A 25,297-nucleotide genomic window follows, 5' to 3' on the forward strand; every position below is an offset into this window, starting at 1 on the left:
GAAATAACAGTAAAGAGTCCCTTATTTCAGACTAAAGAGACGTGTTCTCGCTGCCACTTCTCTTCTCATGAGCAAGCACGTTAAAATTCATTCCGTCTCCCCCTACTTCTCTCAGATATGGCTGTAATAGTGCAGCGAGATCAAATGAGAAAACAAGATAGTAACTCTGCGGGATGCAAAGCTTATGATGGAGTTACTGAAAGACAGCCTCATATGGATTTACTCTCAATTGACTGCTGCCAGATGTGAGAAAATCTCTGAAATGAAGCTGGGATCATGAATAGCAGCCCTGGACCAATGCCTGGCCTGGAGATTTGATTTGGGCTTTGGCACCACACCAAGCGGAGGGCACTTGATTGCTTTCACTTTGGGAATTGGGGCGCTCACACCAAACCATTAAACACTGAACGTTAAACCTAGTTCTAGCGTTTTAGCCTGCAGAGACCTGGTATCCTAGTATTCCTCCCTTCTTCTACTCCCTGCACTTGTGTAGCTCAACTCCAGGCTTGATTGTCAGGCTGCCGGGGAGCTCTAGAGGGATAGAGTTGTTGCCAGAAGAAGATGTTCCAATTCCTCTGGGAGCTTTTTTCGCTTCGTTTCCTTCCTTTTCGCATCTGTTAAAGTGAACACCTACGGGAAATTGATTCTTGCCGGTTATTTGTACTGTTTATTTTCTAGTGGAGCTCCCTGATGAGATGTGGAAGCCGCGACACATATTTATTGTTTCTAGCAAAAAAAAACCCCCAAAAAACGGAGAATGCTTGCCAAGTATTTTTCTTTTTTTGGGTAAGGTTGGCATTGGTGGTCAGAGGAAAAAGGAGGAGGATAAGAAGGGAGAGTGAGGGTTAGGAAAGGCAGACAGAGAGGAGAAAACCTGGGATGACAGACCCATCACAAGAAGAAGAATAAGGGGACACATGTGAGGAAGTTTTGTCCCGGCTAGAGCTGTTGCAAACTTTTGGGACTTGGGATTTTTCCCCTCCACTGGGTCTCTGTAATGGCTGCCGTTTTGGATTTAGTCAGCAGGCACCGAGTTGGCCAGAGATGCTAACTCTGATCTGCCTCACACACAGTTGGGGAGATGGGATAAAGGCTTCAGAATGAGATGTAGTGAGACAGTGCAGCGCTACAGCCCAGCTCTCCTTTAGGACACTTCTGGCTCCAGTGACTTCCATTATATCCCGGTGTGACTAAAATACTGATTTGTGATAGCGAATGCGGGCGATTAGCTCTCTTATTTTTACTTCTGTCCACATATTAAGGTAATAACGCGTTGAGATTTGTACTTATAAGATCTGAAAGATTTTCCATGCTTGGTGAGTTTTACAGAATTGATGAAACACTAAAGGCACTTGAAGAGGAGACCCACGGGGCTGATTGTTTTCCTCACTCTGGTCAAGAACCCTGAAACATGTAAAGACCCTCTGAGGCGCTGATGTAAGAAAAATCACTGGACACCAGAGACCATAAACCCCATATTGGCAACACAGCCTGGACCATTACAGGCCATCCATTTCAGAATGAATGATCCCGGCTGTTTGCCACACACACGCACACACACACACACACGAACCAGTGTGTAAGTCTGTTCAAGTATACCACTCACCCTGCATAGCAAATACACACAGAAGGATACATTAAAATACATCAATCTCTTTAGGAGTGAAAACAATAAATGTTAAAGGGACCTTCATTTATTTTTGCTTAGACACATTTTGTTGAAATGACCCAGAGCAGCTGTGTCACTGCTGAATTTGGCCTTCAGTCATTTGCTGTGTTTTAACCCTCTGAGTTTTGCTTTACATCAAGATGGGGACAACGGGAAGATGTTGCCACTTGGAGATTTGTGTCTTTTAGCAGGAGTTAGAACATTGTTAGCTTCGTATTTAGTTCTTGTCCCGAACGACTGCCGTAACCTGTCCAAGTTCTTCCAGATACCAGCATCCAGGGCAAATTATGTTCAAAGATTAAGCATCGTTTATAACACGGTTATAACTGAGGGCTCTCTGAATTTTGTCACCAGCGGGGCAAAGCTGGGAAATCAGTCAGATCGTTTCAATTTAAGAACGCGGACGACGTAGCAGCGAGAGAAGCCCCCAGCGGTTAGTGTGGGTGGAGTTTGATTTGCTGTTAGGTGGTTAGATTCTGCTTAGAGGTTTCTTAGCTTAAATCTCTCTCCATGTCCTTATCAAAGCAACAAACAGCTTTAACCCTTTGAGCTTAGCAATGTCCTCTAATCCCCATTCATTACCTAATCTAGTTACAAACAGCATCTTCCAGAGCCACTTTTCCTCTTCAGTCCGTGACGTGTGTAAGACGTTCCTCTAATGAATCCCATAATATTAACAAATAAAAGACCTTGCAGATTTTTACCCCCCAAAATGCACCCAAAAATGATCAAAGCCTGCACTTGAGATTTAATGGGTGTTTATTTGTTTATTTCTCCTGCCTACTTTCTGCAAAAGCTCTCATCAAAATGATTGGATACAGGCTCATATCAAACTATAGAAGAAAGAGAATAATAGATTCAGTTTAATGCTCAGTCTCTTTAGAGTTTCATAGCATGCACAAATCATTTCATAAGTGGGTAAGTCATTTTTTATTGATCCACTTTTTCATTCAACTTTCATCTCCCAAGCCTTTTTAATTCTGATTTGTGTCCTAACTAACCTCAGCAAAAGTGCATTCCCCGGCATGTCAGAGGAGAGCACAGAAGTCAGTTTTCCTCGAACTAGAAATGAATGCAAGGATTGTTTTGTTTCCATGAAATAAATATGCAAGCACTTCATTTATCTTGTTTGTCTGTCACATGAATACTTCATTTAGCTCTCGCAGACAAATTTCATCTTCTGAATTCATGCGTGCATGTTTTATCGTTCACAATTCCATTTCAGGAACCCCCCTAAAGGTATCTGGCCTCAAAAGCTTAATTCATGATAATTGCAATACATCTCTTATGCAAATAGTGAAGCTATTGCAGATGTTACTGTAAAGTCTTAGATTCTTATCCTTGTACTGGTTTTTTTAATAGTTTGCTAGAGTTCTGTGTGCGCTAGTTACCAATAAAAAATTTGTCTTTGAAGTAGAAACTCGACTTCTTCTTCTTTCTTTCTTTTTAAAAAAAATAAGAATCAACCACCTTCAGCAGCACAAACACGCGGCACAAGACAGAGAGGTTGGGACATTCAGCACTCAAAGGGTTAAAGAATTGTCACTTTCATGGCATCACATTACAAACTTGTGGCTCAAGTTCTGTGTAACGTTGGGCGAGAAATGGAGCCCACACGCTGAACAAACACAACAGTCCCTTTAACTTTTAGTGACTTTCATGGGGATTCTTTTCCTTGAGGATCCACTGATAGTCATTCTTTTCTTTTTGCTCTGTTTTCATGAGTGATTAGTCAGTACAAGTTCACATTCAGCCAACAAAAGACACATGAAAGAAGCAAACGGATTCACTAGGTTGTTTACATGTGGTCAGGTTATTACGGGGTTATGTTGGGTTATTCGGGAGTTATTTCTCTGAAGAGATGCAGCCCCAGTTTAAGGTGCTTTGGATAAGGTCCTTTTGATATCTCCAAATCAATACTTCAGAGGAACGAAAACTTATAGAAGGTAATTGTTTTTTGGAATGACAATTTTTTGTCACAGTGAACAGCTTTAACTGACAACTAGATATAAAACTGAGAGGAAAAGAAAATATCTTCTGACAATACCTCATTTGCAGCGTGGCTTCCCATCACTGGAGATAAAGAAAAACTTCAAAAGAATTAGCTAATTATATATCAGTCAGTCATTTGCAGGCTTTTAAAGTCTGCACTGGGTTATAATGGACCCACAGTCGTGTGAAAAAGCCAGATCGTATTCACCCTTGATGCTTGGCACTGCACCTCTTCCAGAGTGGTGGTTAACGGTAGGTTAGGCAGTTAGATCATTAGTGGAGTTAAAGGGATTTTATTACCTTTGTCGAGTAGCCACTCGTCAACTACCCGACCAAGTCGGTATGGGATTCTTTGTCTAGCAATAGCCAGGCGCTCATTATCAAAGTTCCCTTTAAGAAATTTGGAGAAGACAAATTAAGAAAAGGTTACACAAATCTGGAAGTTGAAAGGTTAGAGGTTAGAAGGGCAACATGGCAAATGTTTAGCAAGTTATGTACTTTAAATCAGCTTTAGTTAGGACAGGAAGAACTTGTGGATGTGTTTTCGGGCTGGTTTGTTTGGTTAGACAAGTTAACAGCATTCTAGTTACCTTGAATTTTAAATGATTTTTTTAAATGCACTAACAAGTTAAACAGATTTATGAATTATTTAGATATAGTATGATTACATTTGTGGAAGTGCTAAATTATAATAGCTGTCACAGAGTCACAGAATCAGCAGTCAGTAAACAACACAGTTATTACAGTATGAAATAATAAAGCAGAAAAAAAGATTTCCCATTGTTATTTCACATGAGCATGACATAATCACAGAGAATTAAAACACATTTCATGGTTGTTCCAAGGAAGACACATTTAAGTTCCTGCCGCACACAAAGCATTGCTGATGAGCAAACCTCCACCTGCCGGCCCAACAGGATGGCATTCTGCCTGTGGAGCATCACTTCACTTTACATCCAGTTACTCCACTCCGGCTAAAGAGAAAAAAGATTTAGTGAAACTGTCAGCACTGAGTTTTTCTCAGGTTTTTTTCTTCCTTCTTATGCATTAATGGAGCACTTCTCAGTGGCACTTGGCAATTAGCATCACTTCATCAACGTGTCAAAGAAGTTTCATTGCTGCTGTGCAAACTTATTATCCCTCACTTCACTTCAATCAACCTCGGGGTCATACGCTGTACCTCTTATAGCACTGTCAACAGAGACAGAGCTGGAATTAGGGAAGACGAGGGCTGATGTGACCAGACTTGGGGTTTTAATAAAGTCTAATGCGGTGGTAAAGTCAGAGGATTAATTAGGAGTTTTATGTACGTCAAACAGCAGCCTTTGCCAAAAACCTGAGAGAGCTAGCTAAAAAGCTCGGGAATGAGGTCCAGCGAGGGAAAGTCCTCCTGTGTACCACAAAATGAGAAGCACGAGGGATAAAGTTATCTGGCTAAAGATATATATAAGTAGAATATATAATACCAAAAAATGATAGATATCACTATAGTATCTAATACTATATATCTATCGATCTTATATATATCTATTATATATATATATATATATATATATCTATTATATATCTAATATATATGAATAATATTATATATACTCTATAACATATAAATATATATATATTATATATTTGATGTGTAGTATATACCCAACATAAAATAATGACATGTAGGAATGTGTCCAAAATGCATTACTTGCTACAGTCTGAGGGAGAAAAAAAAAAAAGAGTGGACATAGATTGAATTGGAGTTCATAGCAGGATACTGACAGGAGATGCTGATGGAAATTATCTGCAGAGAGATGAGTCAGGGATTCAGGGAAGGTTTGGGAACAGTGTCTAAACGGTAAACACTCTAAGCTTAGAGTGCTACATCCTGCATCCTCACAAGTATACGCTGATTTTGCCCCAACTCCCGCCTCTTAGCACACCTCTGTGTGCCTCCCCACCCACCACAGTGATCTAAAATAGACCACCTCTCAGTTCTGCAGTACCTACATCTACTCCCCAGGGGTCTCTCTACCCACACCTGCCTCTGTAGAAATGGCTCACATAAGCAAGAGGAGATGCGTTTCCACGTGTGCATACTGTATATGAAGGGAAACAGTTGTTTGTGTGTGGGGCAGAGGGCTGAAAGATAATGAAATCTGAACAGAGAAAACGCACGGAGAAGGAAGAAGCCTGGGATAAATGATAGCTGGCACACTGATGACGAAAATAGGAATTTTGTCTGGAATTTTGATCTTTTTAGTGACTTGAGACCCTCAAGTCATGAACCTGATCTATTTAAGCAGGTTAACATTTGGACCATCTGTGTTTTCTTTCTGAAACTGAAATTAGTCTAAATTGAAAGGAAACGCTCACGCAGCAATTACACGCATGTGTTCACATTGCACTTAAGATTATCCAGGCACAGCTCTGACTTCTGGAAAACCAGTACGGCAATTAGAGTGCACATACAACCCTGGTTTTAGAAATGACACGGCCACTCTGTTGCAATCACCGAATTAGAGAAGGAGAGACAGATGCCGCTGGCAGCAGGCAGGGACGAGGGGAAGATGGGACAAATGAGAGGGGTGTGGTGGTGATGGTGGGGGTTGCAGAAAAACGGCAAAATCAAAATAATAACAGAGCGAAAGGAAAATTGTGGGAGGCAGAAGTCCTTAGTGAGATGAATCAATTGTGTGCATGCGTGTTCTCCTCCTACTGCCACATCTGCCATCTCATCCACAAACCCTGACTAAATCTCCTCCCTCCTCTAACTTTCACTTCTGAATCAGCCACTTCCAGCAACACAATCCAATACAAGATCCCTTTTACCAGCCAAATAATTTGTGGATAATGATCATCCACCGGTACTTCTCCCTCTAGTGGCAGGCTTCTTCAAAAATGGGTTCACCCTCCTCATCTTCTGTGTCCTCTCCATGAAAATGTTCCTTTCCTTTCTTGTTTCCATCATTCTTTCTCTAATCCCTTTCCTTTGTCTTACTCACTTATCCATTTCCTCGTGCTTGCTTCTTTCCATCTAACTGCTCTTCTTCTCTGCTTGTCCTTCCCTTATTCTCAAACAATCCTTCAGCCACACTTGGCGCTGTCCTTTTTCTCACCTCCCCTTGCCAAAACTAATTTTGATGTCTTTGTTTGCTAATAACTTCTATGCCCTATTCTTCCCTTGCACGTATATCCCTTCTTTTCATCTCCCGTTTCCCTCGTTCTTTATAAATTCTTCCTCAGCTATTTTTCTGTTCTTTCTCCTGCTATTCGCTATGCACTGCTGTCATTTCTTGTCCATCCAAGCTCACCGTTACTTCTCCCCTTTCCTCACATATCTCTCACTTGCCCCGTTAATCCCCCTGCCTTTGTTTTGTTTTATTTACCTTCACTCAATTTTACCTCTGTATTCTTCATCTCCCCACGACGCAGCAAGTTTATTACTAGGATATTAGATGTAGTACACAGGCACTTCCACACAGTCTAAGTGTGTGGCAGGCAAAGTAATAAATGCTCAGAGTGTAGAGTGTGTACTGTATGTAAATGTGTGTATCCTTCCCTGGTGATCAGGAGTGAGTGACAACATCCTCATCAACAACCAAAGACAGCAGAGAAATCAACAAGGAGGCTTCTTACCTAACCACTTGAAACAAAAAAAAGAGGGACAAGAGGAAGAAAACAGAATCTGATGGAAACCACAACAAAGAAAATTTGACTATAAATTTAATTTTAGCAAAACATATGTGCAGTGGCAAGGGAAAAAGTGGCACAACGTCCTGTTGGACAGGTTTTTTTTTTATGTCCTCTACACTGCAATTTCTAAAACCCAAATTCCTCTGTGTCCTGCTTGTGTGTTTGCATCTGTTTGTATTCGGATCCTTAGAGAAATAAGTCATTCTGTGTGAAACAGTGACGCTTCTCCCTTCTCGCTCCTCTCTCCTACCAGCTGAAGCCTGCTCTGCATAAGAATGGGGAGGGGGGGATAGAGTAAACAGCTGGGCCCTTCTCCTCTCCTTCTCCACTATTATCGCGCTCACTCCATTCCCAGGACTATTCTCTTCGCTTGATATGAAAGATGGAGGAACAATGCTCTCGTACCTGGTGCTCAAGTAAAATCTGATATACAAGAGAGGGAGAGAGTGATAAACTAGTAAATCAATCAGTGGTTCTATTACTTTGAGGGATGTATTTTTTTTCCTTTTATAGCCAATGTTCACCAATGGAAAGCAGTGTATCAGATATAAGGAAATATTCCCTTAAAGGGTCCACACACTTATGCAAGGAATACAGTTTAACAATATAATAGCCCTGATGCATCATGAAAGTCTTTGATGCACTCAAAGACTTTCATGATGCATCATGATCTTTGTTCATACTAGGACCAGAAGTGAGGCTCTATGAATGGATTTGTTATTGTTGACTTCTATGTTAAATAATAATGTTTAGCAGACACAGCTCTGCGCTTTATGTCAAATATGAGCCTAAGCCTATACTTCATGCTTCTTCATGTCCCTGAAACACCGCTGCTGAGGACAGACACGTGTCTGTCCTCAGCCACCTGGAGCATTGGCGGGATTAAAAGCTATGATCAGACTGGTTTTGGGTAGGTATCACAGCTGTGTTGCTAGGGGCAAGGCAAGGGCACGCTGATTAACTGGCACCCTGGGGAGACACAAAGCAAGGTAGGGGAGGCAGGGGACCTGCACAGCATGCCAGGAGTGCAGAGTGTGTCTGAGAGTGCCGGAGATTTGGATGTTTTGATAATCCAGCATATGAATCACACACTGTGTCTTTGCGTATCAGTACAAACGTCCATGTCTGTGTGATTACATGCGATTGTGTTTGTAGCAACTCTCCAAGGAGCCAACTGCATATCATGTAGCTCTGCAGGCAGCCAGATGCCCTTGTACAGGACACCCACATTGGAAATCCATCCATAAGAATGGAGATTACATTGGAGACGATTGGCCAGCAGCCATCCCGCTCTTCCTCCTCTCACAGAAACCTCTCTCCATCAAGCTAGCCTCATTCTGCTTTTCATTTGGTAACTTTAGATGGATTGCTCTCTTATCCACTGGGTGTTTTCGAGAGCAGATTGGCATAAGAAACCACAGCCTTATGTACTGTAACCTCATGCTACTAGATGCATCTCGTGTTGTTCTTAAATGCTTGCTCCTGTTTTTTTTTTCTTTTGTTCGGTTCTTTTATTAACAAATGTGATCAAATTGTGATTTTATAGCAATTCCAACAGGTGTTTGGGAAAGATGGCAAGTGATGCCAGTGCAGAGTCAAATTTCAGTCTATTTTTCTGGGAGATGATGTTAAAGAGTCAAAAATTGACAAAATTGACACGATAAGATGGCAGTTTTGGATCTGTTTTTTTTCTCCTCCATCTTTTTTTTTTTTAAACCAGAGACTGCAGACGAGTTTTGTCTCTTCATGTGAAACGCGAGGGAAAAGAAAGCGATTTACCTACCCACCATGCTCTTTTGTTCAATGTAAATACATCAGCCACCATTCACGTCTGCGTGCATCTCAAACAGACAGCTCGCTGTTTTAACAGCGAGCTCATCTGTCTTTCATCTTTGCAGCAGTTATCAATGCAGCAGCTCGTTTTCATTTCTTCCCCTCTTTCGTCTTGCTTCGACAGGATCCTTACCACCTTTCATCTCGGCCACGGTGGATTTGTGCGAGGGTGGCTGCCAAAGTGAGCCAAAGAAAGCCTCCCTCCCCCCACCTTCCCAACCCCAACTCGTGTGGAAATCAAAGTTGTCACTTCTCTAATTACCCAAAGCAATCTTTTCCCTCTCCTGATCTGCACTACTTAGCTGTGTCTCTCCTCTTTCCCTTTCTCTACTCATCATTATTCCTTGACTGTTTTAGTGTTCTCGCTCTCTCCATCATCACATAGCCACAGGCCAATAATTGGAAATACCTTCCAACGGTGCAAGATCCAATCACAAGAAGTCACAGAGCACCAGAGGCCCAATAAGAACCAGCAGAATGAGGGAGGGAACTATCATTAGAGACAAGTGACTAAGCTGGCTGACTTCAATTAACTATTACTGGCTTTTCTGCTGTACCTGTACCTTGAATGTAATAATGTAAGAGCCCAAAATATGACAAATGTTTGTCACGCATCGAATCCCAGTAAAGCTTTAAGAATACTTTTTTTGAAAAATTATTATTATAAAGAGCTGCTTTCAGGGTAAAGTGAACTTAAAAACTCCACCTGCTTATAGTAATAACATAAAAAACACGAATGAACAACAGAAATTTGTGTTAGCGACTGCAGATTACAGAAACACAGAGCTTCTGTGGTGCAACTCTATAAACTAGTCCTAACCAAGGACTAGTTTATAGAGTTTCTGTGAGAAAAGCATATTTTAAGAATTTTGAGAAAATGGAAACATTTTGTGCTCAATTCCAGGAGCTCTGTACTGTGTTGGCGTTAATGCTGAATAAGTTACATTTATACCTTAATGTCATGTAGGGGCTGTTACGACAGTGCAGACTAATTAGGGCTGGGTGAGGTGACCCTGGATCTTCCTTTAGTTACGCTGCAAATGCCATAGGTTTTGCATTCTTTGTGTGTTTATACACCCCTCTGCATTTAATCATTAGTTATTATTCATTCCTGTCTCTCTTCTACAGTCTGTCTTTTTGGAGGTCGACTGACTGATTTTCTATCTTTTTCTCAAGGTAGTTTATATTGTATTACCTTACAATATAAACTACCTTGAGGTGACCGTTATTGTGATTCAGCACTGTATAAATGGAACTGAATTATTAACGTTATGGAAAATGAATGAATGAGCCTAGTTTCCAGTATATAAAGCTGCTGGTGCCATACCATATGACAGTTGAAATGGTTTCCTGCCAATCCCACCATGTGGTTCACTCCACACCGTCATCTGTCATCTAGTGCTTGGAGGAACATTAAAGCGATGCAGGTCTACTTCAGTACTGTTTGTTTAGAGGCCAAAGCTGCTGAAGTAAAATCTAGTCCATGTTCAACTGAAGTCTCTATGCCTACAGCCATTTGTCTCACTCTGTATAAAGTGCACCCTTCTTTCCTAATCAAGTTGCTCACCCCTATTTTTAGAGTGCTCTCATATAGGTTTTGCTAAAGGGAAAAGGGAAGCAGATTTTCTGGGCTGCCACAGTCCCCCCCCCCCCCCTCCTCACATTGACAATTTTTCTTCAAGTTGTTTTTTTGTCTCCCTGACTGCAGAGGTAGCAGAGACAAAGATGGTTACCGACGCACCGTGGCAACATGAAGGTAAAGATAAAAAGGGGAAGTAGGAAGGAGAGAGCATAGCCAAGAGCTTTGTTGACCCCTTTACTCAGACCATTTATCTGAGTAGTAAGAACATCTTAACAACTCAGTCGGAAGAGCTGAAGCTGACCTTGCTGGTACAAAGAGTCTCTCTTCTTCTGTGAATCCATGTCTTTCCTCTTTACTTTCCCCCCCTCCCCAACTATAAATGCCAGCCTTCACGCTGCACAGATCCTCTAAGTGCCTTACAGAGTGAAAACAGGCAATAACAACAGCCCTGTCTTTGTACTTTGTCTTTCCTCTTTTCTTTTCTGCCCTTGTCTTATGATCTGTATTAAGACCTGGGCTGGACTCCTCAAAGTCAACATTATCTGGAGCAGCAAGTAATTTATGTTTTACAAACTTATTCTAAGTTCATGCACGACTCTACATTGCACGTGAATGGTGTGTTTATGCTCTATCACATTGGACAGGCTATATGTAAAGAATTTCCCAAATCTGGGACAAATTAAGTTTATCTTAGTTTATCTTATCTTAATCTTGCCCGCTGTGTTGCAATCCAATTTGTGAAGCTCTTATTAGTCAGTAACATTCTTTATCCATCAGTAAGAAGCCTTATCCATCTCAGCAGTAACAGCAGCTTGCTTCCAGCATGCATACTGGATTTCGCCTCCCCCCATCAAACCACTCCTTCTCTTTCTTCCTCTCTCTTCCTTCTTCTCCATTAGACATTTTCAGCAATGCATCCCCTTTGCTACACTTTGCTGCACTTCCTCTTTTCTACCCCCCCTGCCGTCAGACCCTCCATCCATGCATCCATTGCCATCCCCTAACCGCCACTTCTTCTTTCCAGTTCTACTCAACTGCAGTCAGAAACTAAAGCGAAGTGACAGCTCCATAGTAAATCTGCTGCTTGTAAATACAGCTCTCAATGACTAGGAAACAGTAGGATTGCACACTGTGAGCTCTCATTGGTCATAATGACACAGTTATGAGGCAGCAAAATATGGTAATCGCAGCCAATATGCTGTGATGGTGTTGATATAACTGTGGTTGTAAAATGCAGAATGATTATTCAAAGCTCAGGGGACACCTTAGTGAATCCCAAATGCCAAGTGTGGTATAAACCCACATAAAATGAATGGATTCTTCCTGAAGCTGAATTCTTACTGTAATGTCACAACTCACTGTGTCCTGTGACTATAGCCACCATCCATTCATCCATCCATTTTCCTCTGTCTATCTAATCCAATGGGGCTCAGCCCAGCTGTCACTGGGCAGACAGACACCTAGATTCACAGAAAGAGTTAATGTGATGGAGTAGTATGACACAAATCAGACAGATTCACGTATTACAATCTACTACAAAAACTATACTATATCTCTATATAAACAACAACACGTCTCCCTTCACAGCTTAGAAACAGCTAAGATGGAAAATTTGTTTCAGTGGTTGAAAGGGCAACTGGCTCCTTGTAAGAGAGGGATTACTGCTATAGCGGCCTCCACTCACTAAATCTGACCTCTCCTCGGGGTGTTTCAGCAGCTTGATTGGCAAGAAAGTAAAGAACAGGAAGAGAATAACTCAAAAAAAGAGTGAAAAAAAAGACATTTGTGGAATTTGATCTATGAGCAGGATTTTAAAATCTAAACTACAATTTAGAATTAAATCTGCTTTTTGATGAAAATGATATACACCCATGATGCATTCAAAATGTTGGACTGTCCCTGCTGCCTGTAGTCCTGTTCTGTGTTTCTAGAGCTGTGCCCATAACCAGGTTCCTTATGAAAACTACTGCCTGCCTTTGCGCAAATGAGAACTCATCATTTGCAAGACAGAGGAACTTGGGTGAGGTCTTACGTGGGGATAATATTGTGAACACCTTTTACAGTGTGGAAATCAAATGTGACAAGGAATGTGAGCTGGTGTGCGACAAGAGAAGGCTCAGCAGAGAAGAGTGTAAGGCAGGAGGGCCAGTACATCCTCCTTACTCCAGTGAAGCAAAGAAAATATTTAATCTCCTGCTGAACTTGTGATTTTGCTCAATTACAAAGAAATGAAGACTCTCTAATGAGAGTTTCATTTTACTGGAGACTATCAACCAGAAGTAAATGATATATAAAAACTTATATAAAAATGATTTGAATTTCATTGAAAGAAATAAGCACTTGATCCTCTACAACCCAGGAGAATCAATCAATCCATTACAGATACTCCTGTGTATAAAGCACACCTGTTCACAAAATGAGTTTCTTCCATTCCAACCTCTCCACCATCAGGCTGCCACGGGCAAGACCAAAAGAGCGCTCAAAAGATGCTAGGGACATAACTGTAGACTTGCACAAGGTTAAAAGACCATCAGTAAGGAGCTCATGCAATTTTCTTCCAATTCCAATTATTTCCAATTATTTGAAAATAGATGAAATCTAAAATGATCATTATCACCCTCCATTTGCAAGATCTTGCCTCATGAATTGAGGATGATCATGAAAAAAGTGTTGAATCAGCCCAAAACTACATGGAAGGAGCTTGTTAAAGATCTGAAGGTCAGAAGAGGTTCCAGATGAAAATAACCTCTAATTCTTACTGCACATTCTGCTCGACTGCTACTATCCCAAAGAGAATGCATTAAGGTTTAATGCATTCTCTTAATGCATGACTGTCCTGATGTGTTCTTCTTCTGGGGCAAGGTAATAAAGTTATTGACATCACTGACAAATATCAGTCTTCCTGTTGACCCACTGCTACATCTTCTGCTTGATGACTCTAGGCTTCCAATGACAATGAAAGCATGCAAATTGTGGCTGGCAGGCATAACTGCGGCCAAAAAACTAGTGGTTCAGAGGTGGCTACCACCACACGATCTCTCGGTGAAACACTGGTTACATGCCTTCTTAGATATCTTGTACTTAGAACTATCCTCAGCTAGGGCCAACCATGCAAACCCCTCAAAAGTCCAAAACTGGCTAAAGGGAATTAGAGAGACCAAAAGGTTGCTCAGAAATATACAATAGGGAGTTAATGCATGTTATTCTCTTTTTGTTTTAAATCACTGATCTATTGTACCTTTCTCCTTGTTCATTATGTTAACCTTAGTGTCATTGGAATGTCATGGTTATGCTGCAAATGTGATATGTGTTGGTAGGGAGGATGGGGGTGGAGAGGGGGAGAATGTTCTCGGGAAACCCAATATATTGTATGTTTGTGGTGTGCTGTATAAGACAGTTTCCCTTTGTTCTAAAAGCAAATAAATATTGCATTATAAAAGATCTGAAGGCAGTTGGGACCACAGTCACCAAGAAGACCGCTTGTACCACACTACACGACAATGCACTGAAACGTTGCACTGCCTGCAAGGTCCTCCTGCTTAGGAAGGTACACATACAGCCCCATCTCAAGTTTGCTAGAGAACATCTAAATAATTCAAAGAAGGCTTGGGATGAAGTGTTGTGGTCAAATGAAGCCAAAATAAAGCTAGTTGGCATTAACCTGATCTACCCAAAGAACACCATCCCCACAGTCAAACAGGCCACAGTTATGAATGACTGTCTAGCTCTCTGTGCTAGCCCAACAGTGGATTGGCAGCCTGTCTGGGACCTACTTGTGTTTGAGGGGCCAAAGGGCCAATATTGCATAAAATCTTGGATGAGAAGATGAGAGATGGGTCGTGGATGGGTCTTCCAGCATGACAATGACCCTAAATATATCGACAAGGCAACAGAGTGGCTAAAAAAAGGGGTTTTTTTAGCCACCAAGTCAGTTTTTTTCTAGGGCTTTGGTTGATATTTGGTCTCTCACTATAAAATTAAACTACCACAAAAACTGAAGACTTCTGAATCACCAATGAGCAAAAGTACATATTCTCTTGACATTCTAAATAGGCTGTAGTTATAAATGGCTGCCTGTGTCTCTGTGCTAGCCCTACAGTGGATTGGTGAGCTGTTTGTGGTGTACCTCCAGGCAGAACTACAAGCCTGAATTGGATATACAGGAGAAAATTAATGGATAGATGGATGATATACACTGTGCAAGACTCCAGAGACACGAGCTTTAACAGAAAATCAATGGTAAAAAGTGTGGCAGTCCTGTCCCCACTGCATAATTAACAAGTTCATTCTGAAATAAAATCACCGCAGCCATAAAAACTAACAACAGCAAATGACAAAAAAAGTTTCAATTACCATTTTGTGCCATCATTATACACCATAAATTGCCTTCAGATCACTTCAGTAAGACAACTTTCTGTAACTTCAGAGAAAAACATTGTATGTCTCATTCATTCTCTCAGAAAAAAGATAAAAGCACCATTGTTCACTTCAGAAAACTCTGCTCTATGGACATAATGGACATTACTCAGTTCCTAGACCAAGGAAGTTTCAGCATTTAACAAAGTTACATATACTTAAGGAATATGGCATGCCAGTACAAAAATAAAGAAAAGCTATGAAGAAGTGAGCAAACATGACTCTTTATCATTAGTCATGCTGTAATTTATAAGTCTGCTAGCATCTGCATGCCTAATTATCAGACCATGTAAGCCCATATATAAATGTAACTTTGCACTGGCCAGAGAAACAATGTGTTTCTTCTTTTAAAAGCTGCAGTTTAGCTTTAATTAATGTTCAGTGAAGCTCTGTAAAAACACTGTATGATACATAAGCTAACAAACACTGACGCAGAGCAACAGTCATTCTTAAGTCTTTATTTTTCTGTATTGCCTCAAACCAGAAAATAATACTTTGGTCACTCAGAAATGAATATTCCTAAAGGGCAATGCCATAAAATCACAAACAAACCTTTTAAGATAAAAAATAATTAACCACATGAGACCACTTCCTTTCTCACAGCAGATGACCAGTAAATAAAGGGACTAGAGTGTGAAATGGTACAATTACAGCCCGTATGGCACCGGTGCTAACATCTGCCTGTTTTTCTGAGGCAAGGTTGAGGTGCTCAGTGTGACACGGGGAGGTTTTTATTGAGCCACTATGCCATTTTGGGAAAATGGGAGGTGGGGCGGGCCAATAACTGTTGCTGCAGGAGCCACCGGGGACACCTGACATGCTGGATTAGTTGGCCGAGCGTTCCTCTGACACTTTTTGTCTGCTCTCTGTCCATCAAATACAATGTGCACATGCACACAGACACACGCAAACATGCTGTACTATGTGATGCACCCAGACAGATGCATGCACTGTCACACGTAGAATCAGACATGGACCACAACACCCACAGACACACAGACTCCCCGAGGACTACTAACATCACTTCGTGGGACGTCAGGAGACGTGTTGCTTAGCCGCTGAATGTGCCTGACCCGTGACGACCACATTCGCTGTCAACATCTTGTCTCTCCAAATCATCACCTCGAAATGGCCTTCTGTTTAAAAGCTTGCTGCTGGCCAGCCCGGGTTTTAATAAAGGCTTTGTGAGTAAAGCGATGTAAAATCTTCAGTAATCTCCAGATATTTTGGGCTGAGGCCACTTATAGTGCACACAAACGTGTTTTTTGTCAGAATAAGATACAGAGAGAAAATCTGCCACCTTTTTCACGAGGAATGACGGCTCTACATTCTCTGTTTTACTTCCACCTTCCTTGTGGCCTCATCCTCTGGGAGCTTTTACCAGAGACCCCAGGCATCCCACATGTAACTCTCAATATGCACAGAATGTCAGACACGGTTCAGAACTGCAAAAGTATACCAAGGAGACTGCTTGATGTGGGTCACAACAGTCCCTCTGGGGAAGGGGATTTCACAGGAAAGTGCACTTCCTTGTTTTGTTAGAGGGACCAGACAAATATGGTACCTGTATCATCCAACAGACGCACCATTGCAGGCATTTTTCATGACAACTTGTTCTATTTTTCTTGAAATCTGGTTTACAACGACAGCATAAGATGACATAAGTTTTCTGCTGGGACAACATAGCAATGACACTGCATAATGTAAGCATCAAGAAAATGAAGTAGGTTTGAATACAGTCCCAAACCGTGAGCGCAAACTATTTTGTCCTATTTAGAGAATCAGAAGATGTCTAAATCTCCAATCTGGGTCATGGGAACTTGTTTCAACAAGGGACCTCCTTTTTCTTTCTCTACAAAAATATAACATCACTTTCTCTCTCCCTTTATGCACCTCATGTGTCAGTTAGGAAGTTGCAATCCCAACACATCCTTCACTCAGTGTCTCTCTCTCTCTCTACATACTCCTCCACCCATCTGCACCTAAGCCTCATCCTAAGTTTTGCTTTCCTAATGTGTAACATGTCTATGTCCCTAAGACAAGCCCCACCCACTCCCCAAGCAATATGATGATGAGCACAACCTTCAAAGTGGGTATGGGAGCAATCAGAGCTGGCACCCAAAAAAAGTTAAGAGTGTAATCAGCTCACATAAATGAAACAAACCTATTCTACAGCCATTTAGCCCCCCTGCTACCACCCACACGACCCCACTCATCTTCGTGACCTCCTAAAAGTTCCAGCCCGAGCACAAAACTCATCAAATAAACTAACAAACAAAAACAAAATCACACTCTTCAATTGTTGATAAGCACAGGAAAAGGAAAGAAGTGTTTGATGAGGACAACAACCGCGGCGAGGAGGGCGGAAGGGAAGAGGAATAAAAAGAATACGATATGGGATGTGCATTAATGTTTCTTGATGAAACGAAACATAGATTCGGATGATGACACTCACTTGCCAATGTTAACAGGCTGCTCAGCTGTTATTTTCCGAGCGGTTTGCGCTATTGTTAGATGAAGGCTCCTTTTTGGAGTGTGCGCTGTTGTGAAAAGGGCTGCATTTCCATCATAATAACAACTGAAAAGAGTGAACTGTCACACGGCACTTCCTTTTCTGGCTGTGATGCATTCCCCTCAGTCTGGCCTTGCTGTGTTGATGGATGAGCGAGAGAATATGCTTCTCTCAATGCCAAAACAAAGCTTCGAAATATGGGATCACTGCTGTGACAGAGAATGTCACAGTCCCACTGCTCTATATGTCAACAAGAGTAAATATCATGACCACATTAGCGGCGCTCTCCCTGCAGTTTGAAACAATGATGATACATAGACAGTGCTTTTAGACAACGGGAAGAGAATGCATCGACTTCGGGTGGAGGTTTGCACATTGGACAGCATCGGTGCGGAATAAAAACACTGCTTATTCGTTTGTAACATGAGACAGTCCTGCGTGGTGTTGCGTAGTCGTTGTGGGAACACAAAATGTCTTCCTTTGAACAACCATGAACAAAAGGGAAACACAGTGGAGAGAGAAATTACGGGGGAGCTTCAGCAGAACCAAAAATAACTTCATATTTCAGACTGAAATAGAATACTATGATTATGGTTAAACAAAGAGTGGGGGAATTAACACACTCCCAGCCGTGACTCATCGGGAGTTTGCCCTCGTTTAAACGATGTTGCACCCGTGTTTATCTTGAAGCGAAGGCTTGAGTTAAAAACACCTCCACGCTTTCCCAGCTTGAGGTTTCCTCCCTGTTTATCCTGCCTAAAAACCTTGCTCACCAACCATACGTGGCTGGCATACTCACGTTCGGCTGGCCTCCATTCAGTGCTGGCTTCACAGTGCCAGGAGCTATAATGGCAGACTAACCACAGAGAGCCGGTTGCACTTAGATGAGGACGGCTTGCCTCGGGAAGGCTACTTTGCTCTTCCTGCCTTTTAGACCAGAACTGGACTTAATCACCAGGAATAATGCAAGCAGCCTCTAAATATGAATGTTGTGATAAATAAAACAGAATGTGTGTCTTTAAGAGAGAAAAAGATCACTTTTAGTTGCACATAGGTTGGGGGGGCTAAAATAATGAATATTTAATTTGCAAAGCTCCTTCTTTCTCTCTCCACTTTGTTGCCCGGCTTATCGGAAAATTCAGACCTGTGAAGGATCTAATCCAATACTGCCTCCCTCCCTCAGTCCCTAGATCAAGCCCACTGTTCCTACCTGAGGGGAAACGTTCAATGACGGGCTGGTTGTCCACCTGTAGCGTGGCGTTTCCACCACTGCGTGTGAATCGCACCACGTGGTATTTGCCGTCGCTCACCATCACCGCGCTCTCCTCGATGGTTATATCGTCTGTTCCCACGTTGAAGATCACGCCGACCTTTCCCCGTTCCTGTAAACAGAGGTTGATGCAATACACGGTCAACAAAAATGCACCAGCATTCACTAATACGTTAAGTTCAAACATGTACCCATAAAATATAACATGAAGGGTTAGGGTTAGTGGAAAAGCTTGACCGCGGTCTCTTCTAAGATTAAGCCCTCATTGTCCACTGCCCCATCCCAACACCTGGTTTCAAACAGAATCTGGTACAATTCATGTATTCATGGATATGGTGAATTGAGAGCCACGATTAAAGGATCTAAATGTTTTAAATATTCAGCTTTAGATAGGGTAGCTGTGGCTCAGGAAGTAGAGCAGGCCATCTCCTAATCATAAGGTTGATGGTTCAATCCTGCCTGTTCCAGTCTGTATGCCAAAGCATCCTTGGGCAAGATACTAAACACTAAGTTGCTCCCGATGTGTGGATGTTAAATAGAAAGGACTTAGACCGGGGTGTCCAACTCCAGGCCTCGAAGGCCGGTGTCCTGCAGGTTTTAGATGTGTCCTTGGTCCAACACAGCTCATTTAAATGGCTAAATGACCTCCTCAACATGTCTTGAAGTCCTCCAGAGGCCTGGTAATGAACTAATCATGTGATTCAGGTGTATTGACCCAGGGTGATATCTGAAACCTGTAGGACGCCGGCCCTTGAGGCCTGGAGTTGGACACCCCTGACTTAGACAAAGAGAAGTGCTTTATCAAAATGACTGAAAAAAACACAGTTTATAAAGTGCTTTGAGCACTCAGGTAGAGTACTGTATTTTTTGGACTATAAGGCGCATTTAAAACCCTTAAATTTTCTCAAAAATTTACAGTGTACTTTATAATCCGGTGTGCTTTATGTATTAATTCTGGTTGTGCTTACTGACCTCGAACCGATTTTATGTGGTACACGGCCGTCAAAAATCAGTCAAAATGTTTTAGTATGACTTTGGTAAGCTACAAAGCTGGATTGTCGGAGCGTTACGGCTACCGTAGTCTGGAGCCTCGCGGAGAAATACGTACTGTGTGTACAGGGACCCCAAAATGGCACCTGTTAAGAGACATGCTTACGAAGTGGATTTCAAACTTTAAGCTATCAGTCATGCAGTTGAACATACGAATAAAGCAGCTGTGAGATAATTCAACATCACAATTTGATGGATTTGTGGAAGAGGAATGAACTGAAAAAGTGAGTGTACTGTTCTGTATTTTATGTGTTAAAACTTAACAATGTTGAGAGTTATTGTGATAGAGTTGAATAAAGTTTCACTTTATTTTGTTTCGCTTAATGTGCCTTATAGTCCGAAAAATACGGTAAAAATATCTCAACAGCTACTCGGCTCGCTGCAAAAACATCAGTGTTCCCAATAGTATCAACTGTTTATCCACCATCATGAACCAACAACTAATATTGTAATTTGACCAGTGCTTTCCGTCGTTTTATTCTTTCTGGTGTTCAAGATAATTGTTATTTACAACACTGTTGTCTTTGTTACTTATGTTACCCAAAGATACCCCGTTGAGCGTAGCTAGATTCCAACTGGCAATGCATAATGAGAAAAATAAAATCATGTCTTTTGTGTTTGAGAATGAATTACACTGACTGAAGCAATTGAGTTGTCAAATAAGCAGCAGTTACCCTGCACAGTTAAACTGCAGTCATCCAGCCGTGTAACAATCCATGCTAATAGGCTAATACTGTTGTTCCTTTGTTGTCCTTTGGCAAAAATCAAAAGATATTTTTCTTCAGTCAACACAAAAAGCCCCGACTGCCTGTAGTCTGATGACACTCAGAGCGTCAGATCCCACACATACAAGCCTGGTAAGGGAACAGAGTACTTGCTGAGGACTCAGGCACCTTTAGTATTCATCAACCGGGTGATCCCCCCTCCCCTCTCCCATCTATTAGTGTTGACAGCCGCCCACTGCTTCGAGTTTATTACAGTCAGCCGCCTACTCCACTCTCTTCTCCCGCCATCTCTCTCCTCTCCCTCTGTGGTTCCTGTCCTCAGTCCCAGGAAAGGTCAAAGTCATTTACAGAGTTACAGTCTGCCAGAGAGCCATAGAACAAGGGTGAGAGAGAGAAAGGGAGAAACAGAGGACATATCAGACAGCACCACTGCATACAAGTTGTCTGTCTGACTGCAAAACCTCTGTTGCACTTTTGCCCAGCTGTAAGACCCTGCTCTGGTAGCTGTTGCCCAACCTACAGACAGCAACACTTCCTGACTGTCACAGCAGGTCAAGCTCATTTGCCGGTGGGGTCACATTTGCACACTGCTATCTCCTCACTGCAGCTACAACTTCATTGATTCCGTTACCTCATTAGGTATGTGCATTTATTTTGCCACTTTCCATATGCCAAGATATTCAGGGGTGAACCTGTGGCTTTTGCTTGCAGCAGTTTTCCATTATTCATGGCTGATTAAGTATTTTAAAAAAGAAAATAAGACACCCCTAATGTTAACAGATCTCAAAATAGCCAGTTAATTGAGTAAATAAGTGCAAAGGTTGTACAGTAAGTTAATGATCAGTATAATCAGCCACATTTATGTGCATCTTAACTGCTCTTTTGCTGCTGTGTAAAGTTGTTATAGTTTTTAGCCAAGGCCACGTTACGGCCATGCACCGATGTCAGCCGTGATTAGGGTATTAATTGAGCATGCTCAAATGGTGGCGCAACATGTTGGTTGTGATTAATGCTTCGCGGGGATCAGCAGAACATAAGACACAGTTGAACAGCCAGAATAAGCAAAAGGAATCAGTGTGGAACACAACAGGAAGCAGAGCTCAGCTGTCCTACGTGATGCTCCTAATGAAGCTAGATCTGTATGAAATTGATGGACTACTCTGTAGATGGACTCATTCTGCAAGGAGGCTCGTTGGATGTCTCGAATGGCAAAGTGCTTCCAGCTTCTCAGCCACTTAATCAGCGGCTTCATGTTATAGACTGACCCTCACAGTCTTTCTGCCTGCTATCGTTGTGAATGCCAAAATCCACTATGCTGCAGATTTGACGACACCAACATGAATACTGTCTTAGAGTAATTATGAGGTGCACAAGAATAACGATTTAATCAAAGCTTTCAGTACTGATACCCTTTAGATATTGCAACGGGGAAAAACAAAATGGAGAGGGTGAGTGAAATGCTTTTGGATCGAGCGGAAATGCCAGGATCATCTCCATTACAGCCCACGCACTAGGAAGCTTAGAATAATCATAACACCTTGCTTGGAGAATTAATTCAATTTGCCAGGGTGAAGCAGAATGAATCCATGCTATTACAACTGAAAAGCAGAAGGGAGTGAATTTGAGTGATATTTACAGAGAGATTAGCATTTGTGTTCCGCAACATTAGAGTTCTTCCCGGTGCTGAGGGAATGTATCGAGCCCATTACGGTGGGAAGCCGCTGGGAACCAGTGCTTTTTTAAAAATGATTTTAGTGTAGCAGTAATGACATTTTAATGGCCGTTTCCCTTAAGCGAACATATCTCTGGAAACAGAAGGAAAAGAAAAACTCTTTGAATGACTGGGAGCAGTCAAGCCTGCAACATTGAAATGAAGGGACTAGTAGGTAACTTACAATAAACCCTGGCTGCTCTTTAAACACCACAGCTTCTCAACGACTGCTTAGCAGCCCTTAATCTGCTGTAGCTGTCAGCTAATGTCAGGAGCAAGAATGTTACGTTTTCCACTTTTATCTAGAGGGTAGCTCATCTTACTTTTCTTTCTACGGGTAAATCGGTAGCAAAGGGAGCAGGTCCGCGGTAGACTGGGGGGCAGGAGCTCTACTTTATGATCAGATGTATTTTCAATTACATCTGATCTGCCTGAAGAAGCCAGGATCTGAGTTACTGAGATTCAATTAAATATTCAAAGATCTACAATAGTGGAGGGGGTTGGACGAAATACCTACAGACAGAATTAAGTTTCAACTTTAACCAAAATCGGTTTTGGTTCTGCGGCTCTGAGTTTTACAGAGAAAGGTTTCATCTGGGGACAAGAGAAAAATCAAAGATTTCCTCTTGAATATTATATTACTTTAAGTACAAAGTTGCTGTTCTTGCCAAATATCTGATTTGTTTACCACTGCACAAACTGCTCATCAGTTTCCCACACAGTAAATCGAGTTTAGCTACCAAAAAAAAAACTCGAGAAAAAAGAAAGTTTCTGTAATCTTCTCATTAGAGTCTCTCCTTCCTTGTTCTCAAAGACAAAAGAAAATTGACTTTGGAATTCTGCACGGCAGCCAGAGAAAGAGCAGTACGGAGTGCATTTCCGTCTGAAATATTTCAACATGACCTTGCGGCGTGCGAGAGCGCGTCGAGGTAAACGCTGCTGTCGGGAGTGGAATGAGAATGAGGCAGAGGCTGCAGTCGGCGTGTATGTGTGTATCAGGGTTATCGGGCTGCCTCAGCGAGCTCTCGCTGATCACGCCAAGCAGAAAAGGAAGAGCGAGAGGAGGAGGAGGAGAAGCAAGGGGCAGAGAGAAACACTGTGCGATAAAAGGACAGTGGGAACCTTGATGATCCTCTGGGGCCTCAAGGTGCTTTGAGATCAAAGCTCCTTTTGAAGGTGTCAAAATCTGGTTCTTTCTTTTGCTCACATGCTGGTAGTCAATTAAGAAAAGGAAAAATAGACAAAGGGGGAATGAGAAAGCATTTTTGAAGGATTTGGTTTGTTGTTTCATTTCCTCCTCGCCTGCTCAATCTTCTCCCTTTCTAACACACCCTACAGCTTCATCTTTACACACATCTGCTACTTGACGTATTTGCATTTCCTCAAAGTCTTTCTGAATCTCCCCCTTAGATCTGATACATAAATGCTAAACAGGCAAGTTAGAAAGAGGAAACAACAGAGACGCAACTGCTGGAAAGTAGATTCAGCAAGACTAGGGCAGAGACAGTTGCAGTTGTTTAAATCACTCAAGGTATTTTGCATTTTGCTGTATCAACTTGCCTGGAGAAATTGTTTCTGAAACACGGCTGACCAGTTCAGGGATTTGCTGGTTTGATAGATTTCATATTAATACTCCTCTGGCTGTTGGAAATGCAAACGATTCATCAGCTTCTCTCTCATTTGGATCTATCATAGGCTGTATCTGCTTGAGACTAACTTGACATGCCACTAAAAGTGTGCAGAACTGCAGTATTTATTAGCTTATGAATCAGCCAGCAGAGCAGCATGGATAAAAAAAAAGAATGATAAATTGATTTTTACTGGGCGCCCACAGAAAAAGCAATCAATTCTTATATATGTATGTACACAAATATTTGACACATCCATGCGGTGTAGGAAAGCCTAATATTTCATACAGCTTGAGCTAAGCATTTTAATGTATTTGCAGATTCTGTGCATTAATGTAAAATTCCATATGCTGTTTACAGTTACCGACTCATACTGGTGATTTTTTTCCCTAAAATATCCCACAGACTTCTGCAAGCTGATACCCCATCACTTGGTATCGCTGCATCTTCCTCATGAGTTTAATTCCTGGCTAATCAGCTTGTCAACATGTATGCATAATGCCTGCGAGTGCAGATCCGCTGTGGCATCTGCTACAAGGAGAACAGTATAGTGGGGCTAAGCTTCCACTTAGAAACTGCAGCGTTACGTAAGGAGAAATACGTGGTTGCATAACATGTAGACTTCTTGCCGGCTAAATCATCCACTGTCCGTTCACTGAACGTCTTCAGAGTATCTGCGACAGAAAGAGGGAATTGTTGAGGGCCAGCAGCCATTTTGAATCAGTAAACTGCTCTGTAGCAAGCAGATTTCACGTCTTCCCTTCTTATCAGTCACCTCAAATGACATAGTGCTGTTCCAGACGGAGCTGCATGTGTCATTTTGATTTGGTTTATTTAGGAAAAAGAGGGCTGTGGCAAAACAGTCGCTTTTGCACAGAAGACATGGTTTCCGTTGCCACACCTTCTCTCGGTTTCTGCTCAGCTAACATCTGTATGTGCTTGCCGTGGTCTCTTGCAGTCACCTTGAGCACCTCATCTTAAAGGCACTTCATATCCTCTTCGATCTCTTTTCTTTGCCTAGTTATTTCCAGCAGTGGTCATGGCTATGAGAGCACATTTGCACTGCAAATGATGAGTGGCCACTCTAACAGTGAATCAGATCTCATTGAAAAATCAATGACTTAGACAGATGTGATGTGAGTGCATGTATATATATATACATATATGTGTGTGTGTGTGTGTGTGTGTGTGTGTGTGTGTGTGTGTGTGTGTGTGAGTGAGAGAGAGA

The 25,297-nt window shown here is 41.9% G+C and overlaps 1 protein-coding gene and 1 long non-coding RNA gene across 15 annotated transcripts in view; one reads left to right on the top strand and one right to left on the bottom strand.

The window, feature by feature from the left end:
• The window catches only part of nrxn2b (neurexin 2b), a 682,163-nt gene that overhangs the window by 24,985 nt on the left and 631,881 nt on the right, over positions 1 to 25,297 (bottom strand). For 10 of the 14 annotated variants that reach the window (XM_040040732.1, XM_040040731.1, XM_040040727.1 and 7 more), the window contains 2 exons: positions 18,896 to 19,067; positions 3,962 to 4,051 (listed from right to left, as the gene is read on the bottom strand). In XM_040040732.1, the coding sequence (XP_039896666.1) occupies positions 3,962 to 4,051; positions 18,896 to 19,067 (262 nt within the window). The remainder of the gene's footprint in view (positions 1 to 3,961; positions 4,052 to 18,895; positions 19,068 to 25,297) is intronic. The other 4 variants (XM_040040736.1, XM_040040734.1, XM_040040735.1 and 1 more) reach the window with 1 other exon arrangement.
• Positions 20,545 to 24,597, top strand: LOC120739074. Its single transcript, XR_005697117.1, has 3 exons — positions 20,545 to 20,558; positions 22,846 to 22,847; positions 24,486 to 24,597. It is a non-coding gene; the product is annotated as an uncharacterized LOC120739074 (long non-coding RNA).

This window comes from Simochromis diagramma, unplaced genomic scaffold (genome assembly GCF_900408965.1).
Source record: "Simochromis diagramma unplaced genomic scaffold, fSimDia1.1 OVJJ01000317.1, whole genome shotgun sequence".
NCBI lineage: Eukaryota > Metazoa > Chordata > Actinopteri > Cichliformes > Cichlidae > Simochromis > Simochromis diagramma.